The sequence below is a fragment of the Bos javanicus genome, chromosome 27 (genome assembly GCF_032452875.1).
Source record: "Bos javanicus breed banteng chromosome 27, ARS-OSU_banteng_1.0, whole genome shotgun sequence".
NCBI lineage: Eukaryota > Metazoa > Chordata > Mammalia > Artiodactyla > Bovidae > Bos > Bos javanicus.
The window spans coordinates 33432455-33450587 of record NC_083894.1 but is presented as its reverse complement, the minus strand read 5'-3'; the positions used below and the strand labels follow the sequence as shown (position 1 = coordinate 33450587).

The following is an 18133-nucleotide window of genomic DNA, read 5'->3' as shown; positions in this document are numbered from 1 at the left end:
TGTGTGTGTCCTGTCACAATGAACCATGGTGATAGCCTGGGTAGGGGCATGAATTCAGCCTGTTCAGACAGAATGCCTTCTTCAGCCCGCCCTGCGCCTCCAGTCAGGGCACTTACAGTTTAAGGCTTTAAAACTTTTATAACATTTGTCATTTTTAATATACCTCTTCACTACCCTCCCAGCCCGCCCCGTAACCGTGGGCTTGTGTATTCAATTTAGTGACTCCTCATGGTTGTGTGGGGTTCCCTTGTGGCTCAGTAATGAACCGCCTGCCAATGCAGGAGGTGCATGTTTGATCCCTGGGTCGAGAAGACCCCCTGGAGAAGGAAATGGCACCCCACTCCAGTATTCTTGCCTGGAAAATCCCATGGACAGAGGAGCCTGGTGGGCTGCAGTCCATGGGGTTGCAAAAGAGTCGAACATGACTTAGCAACTGAGCTCACATGCATGGATGTGTACAAGTTTTGAAGAATTCTGTGGTTATTTCTTAACAGTGTCACATGCTCATTAAAATAAATAAATATAGGGGCGCCTCATCAGTGATAAATTTTCCCCAGGTGTAAATGTCCTCTGTTAACCTGTTTCTGCCTACAGAGTCAACTAATTTCACTAAGGTGAAGCTCCATGGAAAAACTTAAGTTATAGTCCCCATTTGGTTCTGTGAACAGCTTTGACTAGCAAATAAATCCTTTGCGTGCTTTTTGAATGTGAATTGGCTTCATTCTTGGAGCTGGTTTTTATCTGCTTTGGGATGCACAAGTCAAACTTGGTCACCCCCCTCCAAAGAGTGCTATTTAAATGAAATTTGAGGTAAAACTGACATTTTAAAAATGAAGGCTTTAAAAATACATATACTATATTTATTAATCACTCTTTTATTTCACTGCATTAAAAAATACCTAAAATGAGACAGAACTGAAATTGGACTTCTGTCTGCTCCAAATTGTTTATTGGGTGCACAGTTTGGTCATACTGTGATCTAAGGAGAGTCTTGTCTTTCAAAGACACATTGGCATTTTTATCCATGTAGTAGAGTACTTTACCACATAAAAATGCCTACAGTTCTCTTACTGCGATGTGGGTAAAGGAAGAGACCATTCAGACCAGAAAATGTTTTGGTTTTGACAGAAGAATAGGTAGTACGGGTTTTTTTTTTTTAGTGATATTTGTCATCTGGGCTTAACAAATAGTTTTTTTTTTCCCCCAATAATCTCATCATACATTTTAGAATACAACCTGATGACTTAATAAAATTGTTCTGATAATGGCAAGGATAATAAAGTAACTGCAATCAAAAACCGTATAAAATCCAAGCACATTATGATGGTCTTAAGCCATCTTTATAAGCCAGCAGTGCCATTTGTCTGGTAATCACCTGTTTGTTTTTTTTTAATTTGCCTTATTTAAAGGGAATTGGTAACAAAACAGAAATAAGTGTCAGGGGACAAGACAGACTTATAATTTCTACACCAAACCAGAGGAATGAAAAGGCAACTCAGAATATGTCGTCTCCTGAAGCAACATCTGGTTCTGCAGGTGGGTATGAGTATAGAGTACACAGACCCATTTGAGGTCTTGGTTCTGCTGGATGATCACATGGCAACTGTGTTCCTAGGAAACCTTCATTATCAGAATCAAGTTGTATTTTTAAAAAATCAAATTATAAAGGCAATTATTTCAATAGAGAATGGTTTAGGGACCAAAGAGCTTTATTGATAGTAACAGTGATGGTTATTTTTCCTATAGGAATTTAAATAATAGGATTCTATGATGAAAAGAGCATAGTTATAAAATCTATACATATCTGACTTAGATGCATCATTTGATGATCTGTCTGTGTGAAAATAACAGCTTTAGTTTTTCCGGCAGTATTAATACACACTTCTGTTTCCTCCTTTATCCCCTGTGGAACTCAAATTGGTGGATGCCCACGCTTTTTCCATTTCCCTTAGGTGTGCTAGATATCGGTAGCTGAGGTCTCGGGCCTAACTCTCTTATTAGAATCTTCTCTGATTAACAAATAGCTTGAATTGAAAACCAAGATACATTAGTGTAACTCAAAGGAGAAATGCCTATATTCAGTAAGATTGTGCCTTTGGAGTAGGCAAAGACTGACTTGTAACTTAAATTGAGTGTCTGGTTGGTTTGGTTTATATAACAGTATTACTGCTGCATACAGCTGTCAAGAAAAGAAATAGATATCAACTAACTTGATCATTTGAAATCTTAGAAGAAAGGAGTATGTTTCACTTTGTTCTTTATTTTTTTTTTTTTTTTAATTTTTTTGGAGTATAGTTGCTTTAAAACAGTGTTGTGTTATTTTCTACTGTATAGCAGAGTGAACCAGCTATACATATACATATATCCTCTCCCTTTCGGACTTCCTTCCCTGTTCTTTTGAAATTTTTTTGGAATCTAAGAAGTGACCAAATAATTGTCCAAAAGGATTAAAGTCTTGAGACCTGAGGTCGTAATCTTAGATCAATAATAATTCAGGGAAACCTGTAATTGAGGGACACTAAGAGATAAATGTTTTTGTAAGGGAAATTTTGAGTCAAAATTCTTCTTACAAAAGTTAAATAAAAACAAACATTATTCAGGAAAGAACTTGGGCTACTTTTCTTTTAAAAAAAAGTGACAGGCCTGCAGGATGGGACGAGATGGTGGCGTATTCGTAGTGGGGCGGAGTAAATAGGAAGCCTTCATCCGGCAATGAGTTGGGAGAGGAGGCTGCATTCAAGGGGAGAGTGGCCAAGTCCAGAACCGAACTTGCAACTTGTGTCGTTTCAGAGTCCTGTACAAAAAGTGAAATTACAATGTTGAAGCAATGAATAATGGACTTAGAAGATCCTGCATTAATTAGCCATAGTTGAACGCTTTTGTTACCTTCTTAGATGCCGCGAGACGGTTGGCCTCAGTGCTTTTTAGTTAGGTCCAGGTTTTGTCATCTTTCTTTACACTGAACGGGTGGTAATTTGTCTGAATGTCAGCATGATACTTAGACTAGGAGGATCAGTAAACATCCATTTTTCTCCAAACTAGGGAGAAAGTAAATTCTGCATAGAATACTAGATTGATCTTCAATATTAAACTTTGACTTTTAATGGAGCTTGGTGTTTTCTTCCCCTCAGCTACTGAACATTTTATCTTCATGTTGTCCTTTCCATTTAAGTTCTCCTGTGAATTTTCTTCTTTCCTTTTTTTATTTTTTTAAGCTGTGGAAGGTTGTAATTCTTTTTTAAAAAATGATTTTATTTGTTGGCTGTGCTGGGGCTTCATTGCTGCGCAGCTCTTCTCTAGTGGTAGAGAGCAGAGGCTGTTCTCTACTTGTGGTGCACAAGCTTCCTGTTGCGGTGGCTTCTCTTGTTGCAGGGCATGGGCTCGAGGGCACGTGGACTCTAGGGCACATAGACTCTAGGGCATGTAGTTGAGGCTCCCAGGCTCTAGAGCACAGGCTTAGTAGTTGTGGTGCAGGGACTTACTTGCCCTGAAGCATGTGGGATCTTCCCGGATCAGGGATCAAACCCGTGTCTCCTGCACTGGCAGGTGGATTCTTTACCACTGAGCCACCATGGAAAGTCCAGTTATTATTCTTTATATCGAGAAAAAGTTCAGTTTCTTCCCTAGGCAGACATATGTAAGTAGATTGTAAATGACTTTTGTGATCTTACTTTAGAGATGAGCAGTCTAAAGCTTTGACCTTGGTTTAAATTTGGTTGCCAGCTGTAGCTGATAAGCATATTTTGCCTCCTTAAATGACCATTTTGCTCCTTGTGAAAAAACTTCTGTGGTTGAAAAGTCAGAAAAGAGACCTGGTCTCCCTTCAGAAACTGATTGCATCATCATCATCTCAGTTGGTGTTAACTACTCATGGAGAATTCTCAGGCTTTTTCTCAGTAAATTTAGGCGCTACCTAGAATGTGTGGCACTGCTTCTTTTCTGTGGTTTGAGGAATCATATTTGCATTTGTACAAGATCTCTATGCTATTTTCCAAATCCAGAGATGCTCACTTCTTATCCCTTAGAACATAAACAGAATACTTTTTCATTGTTTAGGGTTTTTTTTTTTTTCATTTTTGAGGTTTTGTTGGGTTTTTTTTTTTTGGCTGTGCCACATGTCATGCGTGATCTTAGCTCCCTGACCAGGGATCCAACCCGTGTCCCCTGCAGTGGAAGCACGGAGTCCTAACCATTGGACCACTAGGGAATTCCCATTTTTAGTATTTTTATTTTATCTAAATTTTATTTATTTTTATTTTTGGCTGAGCTGGGTCTTCTTTGCTGCACCTGGGCTTTCTCTGGTTGTCATGAGCGGGGGCTACTCTGCAGTTACAGTGCGTGGACTTCTCATTGCAGCGGCTTCTCTTTTGGCTGCAGGCTCCAGGCACGCAGGCTTCCGTAGTTTTGCAGCTTGCGGGGTCTAGAGCACAGGCTCCGTAGTTGGGGCACATGGGCTTAGTTGCTCAGCAGCATCTGGGATCTTCCCTGGACCAAAGGATCAAACCAGTGTCTGCCTGCATTGCAAGGCAGATCCTTAACCACTGGGCCACCAGGGAAGTCCAATGTTGTTTTTAAACATAGTAGAGTTTATATGTTCCTTGGGTAGCTTTCAGAATAATTTGAAGGAGTCACCACATTGCCTTATCTTTATAAGATAATAGATCAAATATCATTTGCCCTTGATGGAACAATTATATGTTGTCATCCTCAAAATAAGCAAAGATTTTTGTTTGTTTGTTTGTCTTATGCAGTTCTAGTTTCATTTTCCTCTTTCCTGGTAGGTACTTGAGTATTGATAACTAAACCGAAATATGGATCTCTGGAATACTCAGGTGTCTGTGAGGGTGGGATGCCTCTTGTTTTAGTTGATGTTTCCATCAGTGTAAAGAGAAGAGTGAGAGTAAAGGACACATTCATTTTGTGACTTCTGTGCTAGAAATTAATTAAGCACAGCTCAGAAACAATACGTTATTGTCAAACTGCCTGCTCCTGCCCCTGAAAAAGTAATGGGATCCTTCTTTGGGCTTTCGACAAAGGTGATGAGAGCTGTTTCCCCTTAGACAAGACTAATGAAGCCAAGAGGTATACAGGTGATGTGAACCCTGTATTGAGGTAGCTTCTGCAAGGTGGTTATCATCTAGTGAGGACTGTTCAGGTGGGCCAAGTGCTGAGAAGACAGAGAACAGCTGCGCGGAAAGCGTTCTTCCTGCTTTGGGTCACAGAATGAACCATTCTGGGATCCATTCCTGACTTAGTGTTTTCTCACACTGTGGCCTTAAATGTCAGTTTTATCCTTTCCAAAACGGGGTCGCAGAGTTGGATACGACTGAGGGACTGAACTGAAATAATGTGTTTTATTGCAAAGACTCTTACTGTTTAAAAACCTTCTTAGTTTCTTTTTTTCACTATTTAATATTAACAGGCTTGAAAATTTTTTCAGTGAGTTTTCCATGACTATTTTTAAAGGATTCTAGTCCCTTGATAGTCAAATTAATGATTCATTATTCGTCACATTTTTGTGTTTTTCCTCCTTTTTTCTCTTTGGTTGTTAGTAATATAACAATAGTACATCCAGCAGCCAGCCCTGTTAAGCATTTTAAAGGTAGAATTAATTTATTTGTTAATGCAAAATACATAGTACTGAATAAATTTTGAACCATTACTTCCTAGTGTCAACTGAGAATGCAGTCGTTTTCATACATTTCCCACCATCCCTTCATTCCTTCACTTATTATTGCCTACGAGTGTTGATCGTCTATTTTAGTTTGACTGTATAATTTTTAGAAACTTAATTCCTCTTTATTTGTATAGTTTAGCGTCTTTCATGAATCCTAGTCTCAACTTATCAGCCTTTACAATTTAACCTACAGTTTTCTGTGTACTCCCAAGTGTTTTAATAGTTTTTAATGATTTGTAATTACAAGACCAAAGGTAATGGATGAGAAAAGCAGGGAATTTGGTCAGATCTTAATTATTTAAATGTCAAGGCATCCTCGAGTGAGTTTTTATTTGCTTGTTTAAATTATCTTTTAGGCTCAGTAGAAAAGAAGCAGCAGAGAAGATCAATTAGAACTCGTTCTGAATCGGAGAAATCCACTGAGGTTGTGCCAAAGAAGAAGATCAAAAAGGAGCAGGTTGGCTTTCTACCTGTAGAGAGTTAAAGCCTTGTATTTGTAAATGTTGTGGCTTATGTTGGTACCTTAAAAGAAGGCGAGACCTCCCCAACACTGGATTTCCCTTCTGGACTATCTCATGCTTCTGCCCTGATGAATTCCAGTACCCAGTTCTAAGACAGCATCCCTGTGATTCTGCTTCAAGCATTTTCACAGAAAACAGTCAGGCTTCAGGAGATGGGAAACCAGTGGTCCAAGACTTTTAAAAATTCCTCTCATTTATTTTGAATTTTCTGTTATGAGCAAAATGATTTCATGTTTTCATGATTTTTATTTGGAACCATCTCTCAGTCCCCCCCCCCTTTTTTTTTTTAATTTTAATTTTTGACCTAAGCTGCTAGTATGTGTTAATTTTATTTTTTAAACAAATCAAATTAACCGTAAGAGTTTTATTTAAGAAACATAATCATAGATGATCTGGTTTTTCTGCTGATATCACAGATTTTTTTGGAATGTTGTTTTCCCAGTAGAATGACACTCACCTGTTATTGGGTTATCAGATACACACTATTTAAAAAGGGAGGGGCATGTTGACTGAAGGGTATTCAGCCAGTGTAATCATTGTAGTAATAGGCATACTAAGTTACATTTTCAAAGAAATTTTTAGAAACCATTACTCCTTTAACTTAAGCTCACAGTCAGAATTTCTCTTCATTGTTTAAAAAGATATTCATTTTTACAGACCAGACGGCTGCTATTAAACAAAAAGAATTGTGAATAGTATTAGTTCCAATAAGCTTTCTATTTTTAAAACCACTCAAATACATTTAGAAGAATGTGGAGTTTTCTATTTAAATGACTTCCTTCAGAATTTTAAACTTCCAAACTTGAGGTGATTTTGTGGGTGCGTCATGGTATCAGCAAGCATGTAAAACAATTTTTTCAGAAATAGTTTAATACAAATTTAAATAGTATACTAATCTGATGTTCTTTTATCATCATTAGCTTTCATACTTAGGAAATTATATTCCAATAAATCTTTCTAAGCTCTTGCAGGTCTACAGTATTCCTTACCAAAATGAAGTTGCGACTTTGCCAGCTGGTTCTCCAGTTCAGTCTGTGACCAGCCAGACTAAAATTAATAAGGAGAATGAGTACCAAAACCGGGACAGATTGTTAATGCACTGTGTTTAGTTAGTAGCAGAACAATACCAGTGATTATTCAGAAGATTTTATATTTGTATCGCCAATTGTATCTTGTAAAAGCTCTTCTGTTGTATGCTTTTTTCTACCTGTTGTAAAAAATAAAAAATAAAAAAATTTTTAAAAAAGCTTAAAATAATCCTTAAATATTTACAAACTGTGTTGCAACATGCATATTTCACCACATCTCAAAGAAAACTAAAATTCAGTTTGTAGCTTAAGCAGGAACTCCTCCAAAGAGCATCCTTCCTTCAATTCCAATGGTTCAGCCCTCCAGTTACCACGCATTTTACATATCCTTTGGCAGAGTAACTTCTGATCTTGCTGTCCTAATGTAGGATCAAGACATTGTTCATAAGACACTCAAGAAAGTGCTTTTGCAATGTCGCAAATTTAAGTTTGTACTAGCAGCAGAAGTATTGAGCTTCCAGCTGTATGGAGCCCATAGCACTCTCTACAGAGAGAGTCCTGGTCCCCAGCAACTGAGATGCCAGTGCAGGTGCGGAGGGTCTTTAAAGTGGTTGTGAGTTGCATTAACCTGAGTATCATAGTGGGACTTCCCTGGTGGCTCAGACGGTAAAGCCTCTGTCTACAATGCGGGAGACCCAGGTTTGAGTCCTGGGTTGGGAAGATCCCCTGGAGAAGGAAATGGCAATCCACTCCAGTACTATTGCCTGGAAAATCCCATGGACAGAGGAGCCTATCATAGTAAGTAAAAGAGGAGTATCATAGTAAGTAAAAAATTACCCTAAACCTCTTTGGGGTGGGTGGAGCTTACAGCAACCCTGGGGCTGCTTGTACAAACAACCCCTCTCCTGCCTCCCAGATGCAGAGGAAAGCATCTGGGTTGTCTTCAGGCACCGAGGAAGCAGTGGGAGAGGGCTGCCCGAGCGCATGTGGCTGAGTGTGGTCCCTTGGCGCCCAGCACAGGCAGCTCGGACTGAAACCCTCCCTGACCCTGAGACAGCTTTACCCAGAAAACGGGACCATGTCCAGATTTCAGATACATTCATTGCTCATCATGACTTAAATTGATGGCCATATTATTCCCCCCATCCCCACTCTGTTAATTTAGCAGAAGGAAAGAAAAATTCCCTACTCATGCTGTATTTTTCTGTCCAAAACAGGTTGAAACAGTTCCTCAGGCTACAGTGAAGACTGGATTACAAAAAGGTGAGTTATTTATAATGTTGCTCTGCATTTTCCTCAATTAAAACCAATTTTAAAGAATTCTTCGTACTTCATGTATTTTTGTGTGTCTCTGTAAATCATTGTTGTCGCTCTTGAGTCAATGATTTGTGTGAAACTGAAGCATTCCCCTGTGTTTGTGTGTGTGTGCGTGTGCGCGCGCCTGCCTGCGTGTGTGTCTCTTAGAGTTGATCTTACTCTGTGCCTCCATGTGAAAAGTCTTGTTCGTTTTGGTAAATTGGAGAACACCACGTAGGCTTAATACCTGTTTCCAGCTTTTCTCCTTAAGATTCTGGGGTTTCACTGGTTTATAAACTAGGGATGTGACGAATCCACTTTTTTGGTATCGACTGAATACCGAATAGTAGCTATGGCAATGGTTGGCAAACCTGGACAATGACAAATCAGACGAGACCACCTGATTGAAAAAAAAAAAACTTGCCACGTTTATTTTTTACAGTGCTGTAAAATCTTTTTTTTTGTAAATTAAAATGATTCATAGCCTACTTAAGGCCATTATTTGCTGATCTTATGCAGAATCTATTTGAGATATGCACAAAGTTTAAGAAACCTTAAACTTAAGTCTGTACTTTCTGTGTGCAATTTGACTGCAGTACAAACTCCATAGCATTGATTCGTGCGTTTTTTGGTGAGATCAGACTGTATTTAATGCCTGTAGTTTACTCTGGGCAAATTGCATTATTAAAAAAAAAAAAAAACACCAGCCTCTCTGCATTCTCGGGGAGAAGTCTGCAGCGATGGTCTCCGTGGAGATCCTCAGCAGAACTGAACAGCCTCTCGGAGGGAACACTGCTTGGCGGAGCTCCAAGAAAAGACATCGCGATCGCTGCGAGATTAGGAGGCCTGATTGCGTTGTGTTTCCACCATTCCACAGGGTCGGCGGACCGGGGCGTGCAGGGCTCTGTCAGATTCAGTGACAGCTCCGTCTCCGCAGCGATTGAGGAAACTGTGGACTGAGATTCCTGTACAATTTCATCCCAGAAACTCCAGACTTGTAGTCTCCATGCAAGATTTCTTTGTCGGCGGCTCGATAAAACAGTTTCTTTGTTTTCGATTTTGATTTTGCCAATCATCACTATTGGCGTTTTCCTGCCTGGTTTCTTCTTCAAGACTCTGAACAATTGCTTTAACATTCAAATGATTTTTTTTTTTTTTTTGGTCTGAGCTGGATGGGTACAGCTTAAATCATGGGTCCAGCCTAAAAAAACCATCGTTTAACTTACACTGATCAATTTCAACATGGACTGTTTTTGGGGTTTTTTTTTTTGTTTTTTGTTTTTTTCGGTTTTACGTTTTTAAATAAAGCATCATTAATGCACATCGCAGGGTTTTGCCAAACAGCCCAAACTGTATACATTACAATCATTAAAAGCTCTTATTTTTTTTAACATTAGTGCCGTTATCATGGAGAACAGCGTGGTGGCTGCCTGTGGGCAGTCTGTCCTTTTTCTAGCATTTTCAGAAACTCATCGGAAATGGCGGTACCTGTGTTTCCCTCCGAAAGCCTCTCAGTACAGCACTCCTGTTCCTCTGTTAAAACTCCTTGTTAATCCAGTGATCTTTTAGGCCAAGGAAATATGTTGTGGTGGTGTTCTGGGTCCATACACCAACAATGAAGGAGATAGATGTGTGTACTTGTGGTTTTTTTTTAAATCAGCGTTAACACGGGCAGGCACCCTCACTTTATAGATGTAAGGAAACCCTCAGTTGAAAACCTTGTAGGATGGGATGTGATGACGAGGTTCCGGTTAACCTGAGCAGTCTCACGAGGTCCACATCCTCCACCACAGACCGTGGCCACACACCAAGTACTGCTCCCTGCCCAGCCTTTGCGGATCGTCACGGCCCTCAGGAGACCTGTTCCTCCTGGGTCTCTTCTGGACTGCACACCTCCACCATAGCTTGCTGGGCTGATCTAAGATGTCTGTCTGTTGTATGGAAATTTTGGGGGAAAAAAAAAAATGTCCCAAACACAAAACTGTGGGTTGAAATATTAAGCGTCTCCTTGATTCCTTTGGTATCCACCGTGGCTGATCCACACGTTCCACCGTGGCTGTTTCTGTATAGCCTATTCTGCATTAGCCTGAGAGATTGTTGCTTTGTAACTTTTTGCACTATTGTTTTGGCCGGATTTGTATTACACACAGTTTTAAAAAAAAAAAAATTCCACACTATTCTCTGCCTTTTTTTTTTTTTTCATACTTATTCCTTCCCGCACCAATTCCACACAGAGGCCTCTCATCCAGCTGTTCGTGATTTGGCTGCACTTGAACATTGATTGTCTGTTTACAGCCCTCAGCACTGTGTTGCCTAGATGGCATGACGTATGTCGCGGTGCTGCAGCACTTGTGATGGTCACAGTAACTGCCCTTCACCGAGGAAGTCTCAGATGAACAATTGTGAACATCCAGGATTTATCTGGGGTGGGGGGCAATACTCATCTGAAATGCAAAATTCGGGGGAAAATGGCACTATCCGTGTACGAATCGAATACAAATCAAAGATTTGTCACATCCCTAATAAAAAACAAGAAGGAGGTGTCTCTGCAACCGTATTTGTAAGCTGCACAGTGTGTTGGGTTTTATGTCTTCCCTCCCCCTGCCCCGCCAAATTGAACTGCTCTTTGCATTGCTCCAAATCGATCCGCTGTCCTGCAGTTCTCACCGAGATGGTGTTTAGGTCGGAACTTGGGCTCTGTGCCAGAAAATAGCTTTAGTGCAGGAGCTCGGAATTAAATGTTTTCAAAGAGCGGTTGTAAATTACATCACTCACCATCAGGAAGGTCAGAAGCTTATGAAGTTTTGACTCGTGACTTCAGTGTTACAAAGAGAGCTATGCTTTTTTTTTTTCTCACACTACAGATGAGTTTGGGGAAAGAAAATATTCTCCCACAAGAAAAAATTAAAACAACAAATGTTAAGCACTATTTTAGGATTAATTTCGGTGTGTTGTATTAAGGTGCCAGCGAGATTTCAGATTCCTGTAAACCTCTAAAGAAAAGGAGCCGCGCCTCAACCGACGTAGAAATGGCTGGTTCCACGTACAGAGACACGTCTGACTCCGATTCCAGAGGGCTGAGTGACCTGCAGGTAAGTTTATGTCCCAGAGCCTGGGCGCAGTGCCGTCTTGCTTTGCCAAACCAAGTAACCAAGTAATGCTTTGCCTGGCTCTTTTTTTTTGGCGAGAATGGGGAATTGGGGAAAAAAAAAATACGGGTAGTAAAGAAACCATTTTGGTTATTTCGTAACTTAGGAGTCTCTTAACTTTGCTGATCTCTTACATCAGAGGTCTCCAACCTCCGGGATCTAAGACCGGATGACCCGAGGTGGAGCTGATGTAGTAATAAGAGAAATCAAACGCACAACAAATGTAATGCACTTGAATCATCCCGAAACCAACCCCCCTGCCCCACACCCCCAGTCCATGGAAAAGTTGTCTTCCATGAAACCTGTCCCTGGTGTCAAAAAGGTTGGGGACTGTGGTTTTACATAACAGAAGCGTAGTTTTTTGTTTTGTTTTGTTTTTCATTTTAACAGTTTCTGTCAAAACAGCAGACATCTGGTATCCAGGGGTTTTAGAAAGAAAGAAGAGGTTGTGGGAAGGTTTATTTGACCAAGGCTTACTAGGATTTTCACAGCACCTAATTTTGAGGAGATTTTTGTTTTTCTTAAAAGCCTGTTCCGTTTTCCACGCAGGCAGGCTTTGGAAAGCAAGTCGATAGCCCTTCAGCTACTGCAGAGGCAGACGTTTCTGATGTGCAGTCCGTGGATTCCAGTTTGTCACGAAGAGGCACTGGAATGAGCAGGAAGGACACTGTGTGTCAGGTAGGCAAGGGACCTGTCCTGCAGCCTGAAACAGTTGCCGGGACATCCTGCCAGTAGAACGCTTCCATCCTGTCAGAGAGGGTAGTATATTTCTTTAAAAAAAAAAATTGTATTCCTTTATTTGGCTTCATTGGGTCTTCCTTACAGTATGTGGGATGTAGTTCCCTAGTTAGGGATCGAACCTAGGCCCCCTGCATGGGGAGCAAGGAGTCTTAGCCCCTGGACCACCAGGGAAGTCCCAGAGAGGATAGTATCTTTCTGACTTGGAATATTACTTTAAAGCTACAGACCTCAAAGCCACTTCTGGCTCTTTTCTTCCCTTTCGGAGTTGGAATACTTAACTATTCACATGAAACTGTGGGTCCTCGCTGGGATGTCGTTGCTTAGTTGCTAAGTCATGTCTGACTCTTTTGCCACCTTGTAGACTATATAGCCCACCAGGCTCCCCTGTCCATGGGATTCTCCAGGCAAGAATACTGGAGTGGGCCCCTTTCTGAAAAATACTGCTTTGTGCAGTGAAGCAGAGTTGAAGTCTGTGGATTCCAAAGAAGGAATCATCAAAGATCGAGTATAACTTTTAAACTTTATACATATTGGGTGCAGGGAAGAGTTTGCTAGTTCAGTGGTTCTCAAAGTGAGGGCGAAGGGCTAGCCGCACAAGCACCATCAGGATACTTACTGGAAATTCTCAGGCCCAACCCAGACCCACTGAATCAGAAACCGTGGACCAGCAAGCTTGTCTTCACAGGCCCTCTAGTGGTCCCGACGCCTGGTACAGCTTGAGAACTGTTGGTTTTCTGCCTTGTTACAGATCTGTGAAAGCTCTGGTGACTCTCTGATTCCCTGTGAGGGAGAGTGCTGCAAACACTTCCACCTGGAGTGCCTGGGCTTGTCATCACCCCCTGATGGGAAGTTCGTCTGTGTCGAGTGTAAAACTGGTGAGCATCCCTATTCTGGTAGATACGGGCAGCGGGTCGGGGTATGCAGGGCCTCTGTCTCCTCTGAGTGTACAGAGGTTACATCAACCTCTGACTGTGATGGTTACATCACAAACTGTAACCATGGGGAGCTGTATTTTTAGTGGAAAGATGGAGGGGCCAGAAATTGGTTTGGGGGTGGGTGTTACCATTTATTTCTTTTACTCCATATGTAGGCTTCCACCAATCAAAATAATTTATAGAGAAAGAAAGAGATAAGTTTTTATTTCTTCTGTGTCATAGCCTCGCTTCTAGGTAAAGTCATGGAAAGCAGGATGTTACCAATAATGTAAGTGAAGAGTCACCTGGTTGTGAGATGGCCTGGTAGTGCTTCTAGGAACCTGTTTGTATGTTTTTGTGGGCTTTATCTCAGTTTTGCTGTGAGGAACTATGAGCCAGTTGGATGTCAAGTATTTATGATATGCTGACCTTACCATTGATACTTTATTATTTTCCTACTCTTTCTCCCCTTTATTTGGATTCTCATAGATACTTATTTTATACTTTTTTACTTGTGTGCCTCCAAAAATCTTTTGTATATTCCAAATTCCATTAGAACAGTAACTTTGTTTTTAACCAAACACTTCCTAAATGCCAGCTGCTGTTAATACTCGGCATTTTATCTTCTTATCTTGTTTGATCCTCATTACATTATGAGATCGCTACTATTATTATGTCCATTTTACAGAGTGTGAAACTGAGGTTCAGAGCGTTTGGTTCCCAGCCTTGCCCAGAGTCACAGACGTACAGGGTGAAGCTGGGGTTCCGGCCCAGGAGGCAGAGCTTGACCCCAGAGTCCTTGCTCTTTCCCACTGCCTTCTGCCACCTTGACCCAGTAGACGGGGATCATGTATCATATATCCTGACCACACCCACACACCCTTACTTATATACACAGGCAAAACCTAAGCTACAGAAGGTGTTTTAAAGAAATAACTTATATTTTTCCCTACGTAAGGTATCGTTTTATTGATCACATTTAGACTCTGCAGAAGAACTTTTGGACAGTTTGCCAGCTGACAGCCTCAGAGTCAGATCATCTACACATTGTTTTATTTGGCCTTCAGAATGAGTTCTGGACGTGTAAACACACAACAAGCACGTACTCTTGGTTCCCCACCTTCCCTACCATGCCCCTTTTCTGAAACTCTGTCACTGAGTCGTTGATGTGCCTGTAGTTTAAATTAAGCTTTCAAATTTTCAGCCTGTAGTTTAAATTACTGATGGGAAGGACCATGTATCTCAGTATTAAAACACTCTTAGGGCTTCTTTTCTAACTCTAGAATCCAGCAGAAATCTGCCAACAAATGTTAGATGTAATCTAATTTGGTACACATCTGCTAGAAAATTTAAGAAGGAAATTTGCTTTAAAAACAATTTAAGTAAAACAAAGTTAGAGGACTCATACTTCCTGATTTCAGAATTTACTACAAAGCTACAGTAATTAAAACAGTGTAGTACTGGCATAAAGACATAAACCAATGAAATAGATTAGGGAGCCCAGAAATAAACTCACATATATGGTCAAATGATTTTTTAACAAGGGTGCAAACACTGGTCAATAGTGTTTTCAATAAATGGTGCTGGGAAAATTGGATCCACATTCATTGAACTTGAACCCTTACCCTATGCCATATATATATGTGTGTGTGTGTGTGTGTGTGTATATATATATATATATATATACACATATAAATTCAAAGTGATCAAAGACCAGAACATAAGAGCTAAAAGTATAAAACTCATAGGTGAAAATACCAGAAATAAATAAATAATCCAATTCAAAATTGAGCAGACATTTCTCCAAAGTAATAACACAAATGGCCGGTAAGACATGAGAAAATGTTCATTTTCATTACAAACATCATTAGTAATTCAGGAAATGCAAAAGTAACTTTTTTAAATTGCTTTTGATACATTTTTTTATCACATGAAAATCAGTTGGATACCAATGTGGTACACTGCCAACATATTAGGAATATAAACTCAGATTCTTTAGGAAGTTTTTTAATTTGTTTGTTTATCAAAAGATAAACAAACACATTATATGTAAAAAGTATTACAGGATACATGCCTGATAAGTTCTTATACTTCCACTTTCTATTGTTTAAGACAAATGTGACTTCTGGATAGAAAACATTTTCATTGGCCCTTTTGAATAAAATGTGTAACAGGCAGTTTTACTTGTTACTTTCTTATTCTAAGAAGACCATAGTTTTAGGAAGACCATGTCCTACTGGGGCTTCCCTGGTAGCTTAGTTGGTAAAGAATCCACCTGCAATGCATGAGACCCAATTTGATTCCTGGGTCAAGAAAATCCCCTGGAGAAGGGATAGGCTACTCCAATATTCTTGGGCTTCCGTTGTAGCTCAGCTGGTAAAGAATCTGCCTGCAAAGTGGGAGACCTAGATTTGATTCCTGAGTTGGGAAGATCCCCTGGAGAAGGGAAAGGCTACCCCCTCCAGTATTCTGGCCCGGAGAATTCCATGGACTGTATAGTCCATGGGGTCGCAAAGAGTCGGACATGACTGAGTGACTTTCCCATGCCCTAGTGAGGAGGGAGAGCAGTGGAATCATCCCCATGCTAGAGCCCTAAGCCTGAGTCTTACAGGGATTTATAGCTCAGCTCTGTTAGTGTAATGGCACTGCTCGTTACAACAATTTTCATTTATATTAGACTTACTTTGATCATTATGAAAGCCTATTTCATTTTTACATGGAGCAGTTTATGCATTAGATACAGCCAAACCTTTTTAAACTTTAAAATAATCTTCTTTTAATTTTTTACATTTATAAAAGTTATTTTAAAAACAATAGTATTTCTTTCTTATCTATCCATATGTTAAAATATAATTTGAAATCATATATATGCAATGGGACAACAGCAACCAAAAAAAACCCTGCTGTTCTTTATTTCTGTAATAAAAACAATTTTTAAAAAAATTTGAACATCACTGTTTGTAAGTACTAATTTTGAAGAATTTTTGTAATTCACCCAATTTAACACTGCTGTATTTTATTTCTGCAACAAAGCCAGTTAAAAACGACAACAAATATTTGAACATCACAGTTATAAGTACTGATTTTAAAGGATCTTTATGACTTAGTCAAATTGTAATGGTTAGCTACTTCCAAAACCACATCTAACTTTCTGTAAAAAATCAAAACAAAAAACTATTCCTTGTACATTTTTTTCCTTCAGAATTTTTATAGCATCATAAGAAAAATGAGCAAAAGACTTGAACACTTCCCAAAAGATGAATCCAAATAAATAGCCACTTAGAATTTCCATATGTCACAAGACACAAAATGAAAACGCCAGTCCTGATTTTCAAAGGCAGATAACGACAGCTTTCGGTTGTTTGCAGTTACAAACAGTACTTCAGCCAACACCCTTCTACATGTACAGGCCTTCTCTAACGCAGACAGCAAGTAGAATGTCTAGGCCACAGAAAGTGGATGTCTCCTTTCAGAATGGACACTGCTCTGCTGCCTTCTGAGCTAGTTCTTTCCAGCTTAACTCCCACCAGCAATGCATGAGTGCCGTTTCACCACACCCTGATCACAGCCAGCACTATCAAACTCTACATTTTTTTCCTATTTGATGAATTTTTCCAATGTTACTTGTGGTTTTAATTAGCATTTATCTGATTACTAGTAAAGTTGAGCATTTTGGCATATGTTTATTGGCTGTCTGTCTTTTTTGCTTTCTGTAAATTGCCTGTTCATACCCTTTGCCCACTTTTATATTAGGCCATTTCTACATTGATTTATAGTTCTTTATATCGGTTCAGTTGCTAAGTCACGTCAGACTCTCGTGACCCCATGGACCATAGCCCACTAGGCTCCTCTGACCATGGGATTTCCCAGGCAAGAATACTGGAGTGGTGTGCCATTTCCTTCTTCAGGGGATCTTCCTGATGGAAGGGTCGAACCCCATGTCTCCTGCATTGCAGGTGAATTCTTTACTGCCGAGCCACCAAGGAAGCTCATAAGTCTTGTGATCTTTGCTTATATATGTTACATATATTTTCCCCATGATTCTTCTTTATTTTGTATTGATTGATGATTGGCTAATACATGGATGCTAAGTTGCTTCAGTTGTGTCGACTCTTTGTGACCCTATGGACTGAGCCCTCCAGGCTTCTCTGTCCATTAGATTCTCCAGGCAAGAATACTGGTGTGGGTTGCCATTTCCTCCTCCAGGGGATCTTCCTGACCCAGGGATCAAACCCGAGTCTCTTATGTCTCCTGCATTGGCAGGCAGGTTCCTTACCCCTAGTGCCATCTGGGAAGCCCGATTGATTGGTTACAGCATAGCTGATTTATATTAGTTTCAGGTGGAAACCATAATGATTCAATATTTTCATAGAATATACTTCTTTCAAAGTTATAAATTATTAGCTATATTTCCTGTGCTGTACAATATATCCTTGCATCTTACCTATTTTATTGTACATAGTAGTTTGTACCTTTTAATCACCTACGCTTATCTTGCCCCTTTTCACCACTCCTTCCCACGGTAACCATTAGTTTGTTCTGTTTCTGTGAGACTGTGTTGTTATATTCATTCATTTGATTTTTAGATTCTACATATAAGTGATAATATCACATATGAACTCTTTATATAACAAAACATAATCCTTTGTCATCCTTGTTGCATTTATTTTTCTACATCTGTTTGTTTTTCACTTGTTCCCATTTTTTGTGGTTTTTTTTCTTCCCCATTCTAATTGTTTCTATCTCAAAATGTTTGGCAGATTGACCAGTGGAGCCATCTGAGCTTCAAAGTTTCTGTATTGGTTTC

General features: G+C 39.9%; 1 protein-coding gene across 6 annotated transcripts in view; it reads left to right on the top strand.

The window, feature by feature from the left end:
* Nucleotides 1–18133, top strand: part of NSD3 (nuclear receptor binding SET domain protein 3) — a 103636-nt gene that overhangs the window by 53387 nt on the left and 32116 nt on the right. For 5 of the 6 annotated variants that reach the window (XM_061404487.1, XM_061404488.1, XM_061404486.1 and 2 more), the window contains 6 exons: nucleotides 1410–1536; nucleotides 6034–6134; nucleotides 8444–8489; nucleotides 11484–11614; nucleotides 12221–12349; nucleotides 13161–13287. In XM_061404487.1, the coding sequence (XP_061260471.1) occupies nucleotides 1410–1536; nucleotides 6034–6134; nucleotides 8444–8489; nucleotides 11484–11614; nucleotides 12221–12349; nucleotides 13161–13287 (661 nt within the window). Of the gene's footprint in view, nucleotides 1–1409; nucleotides 1537–6033; nucleotides 6135–8443; nucleotides 8490–9399; nucleotides 10700–11483; nucleotides 11615–12220; nucleotides 12350–13160; nucleotides 13288–18133 lie in introns of those variants that run through there. The other variant, XM_061404489.1, reaches the window with a different exon arrangement.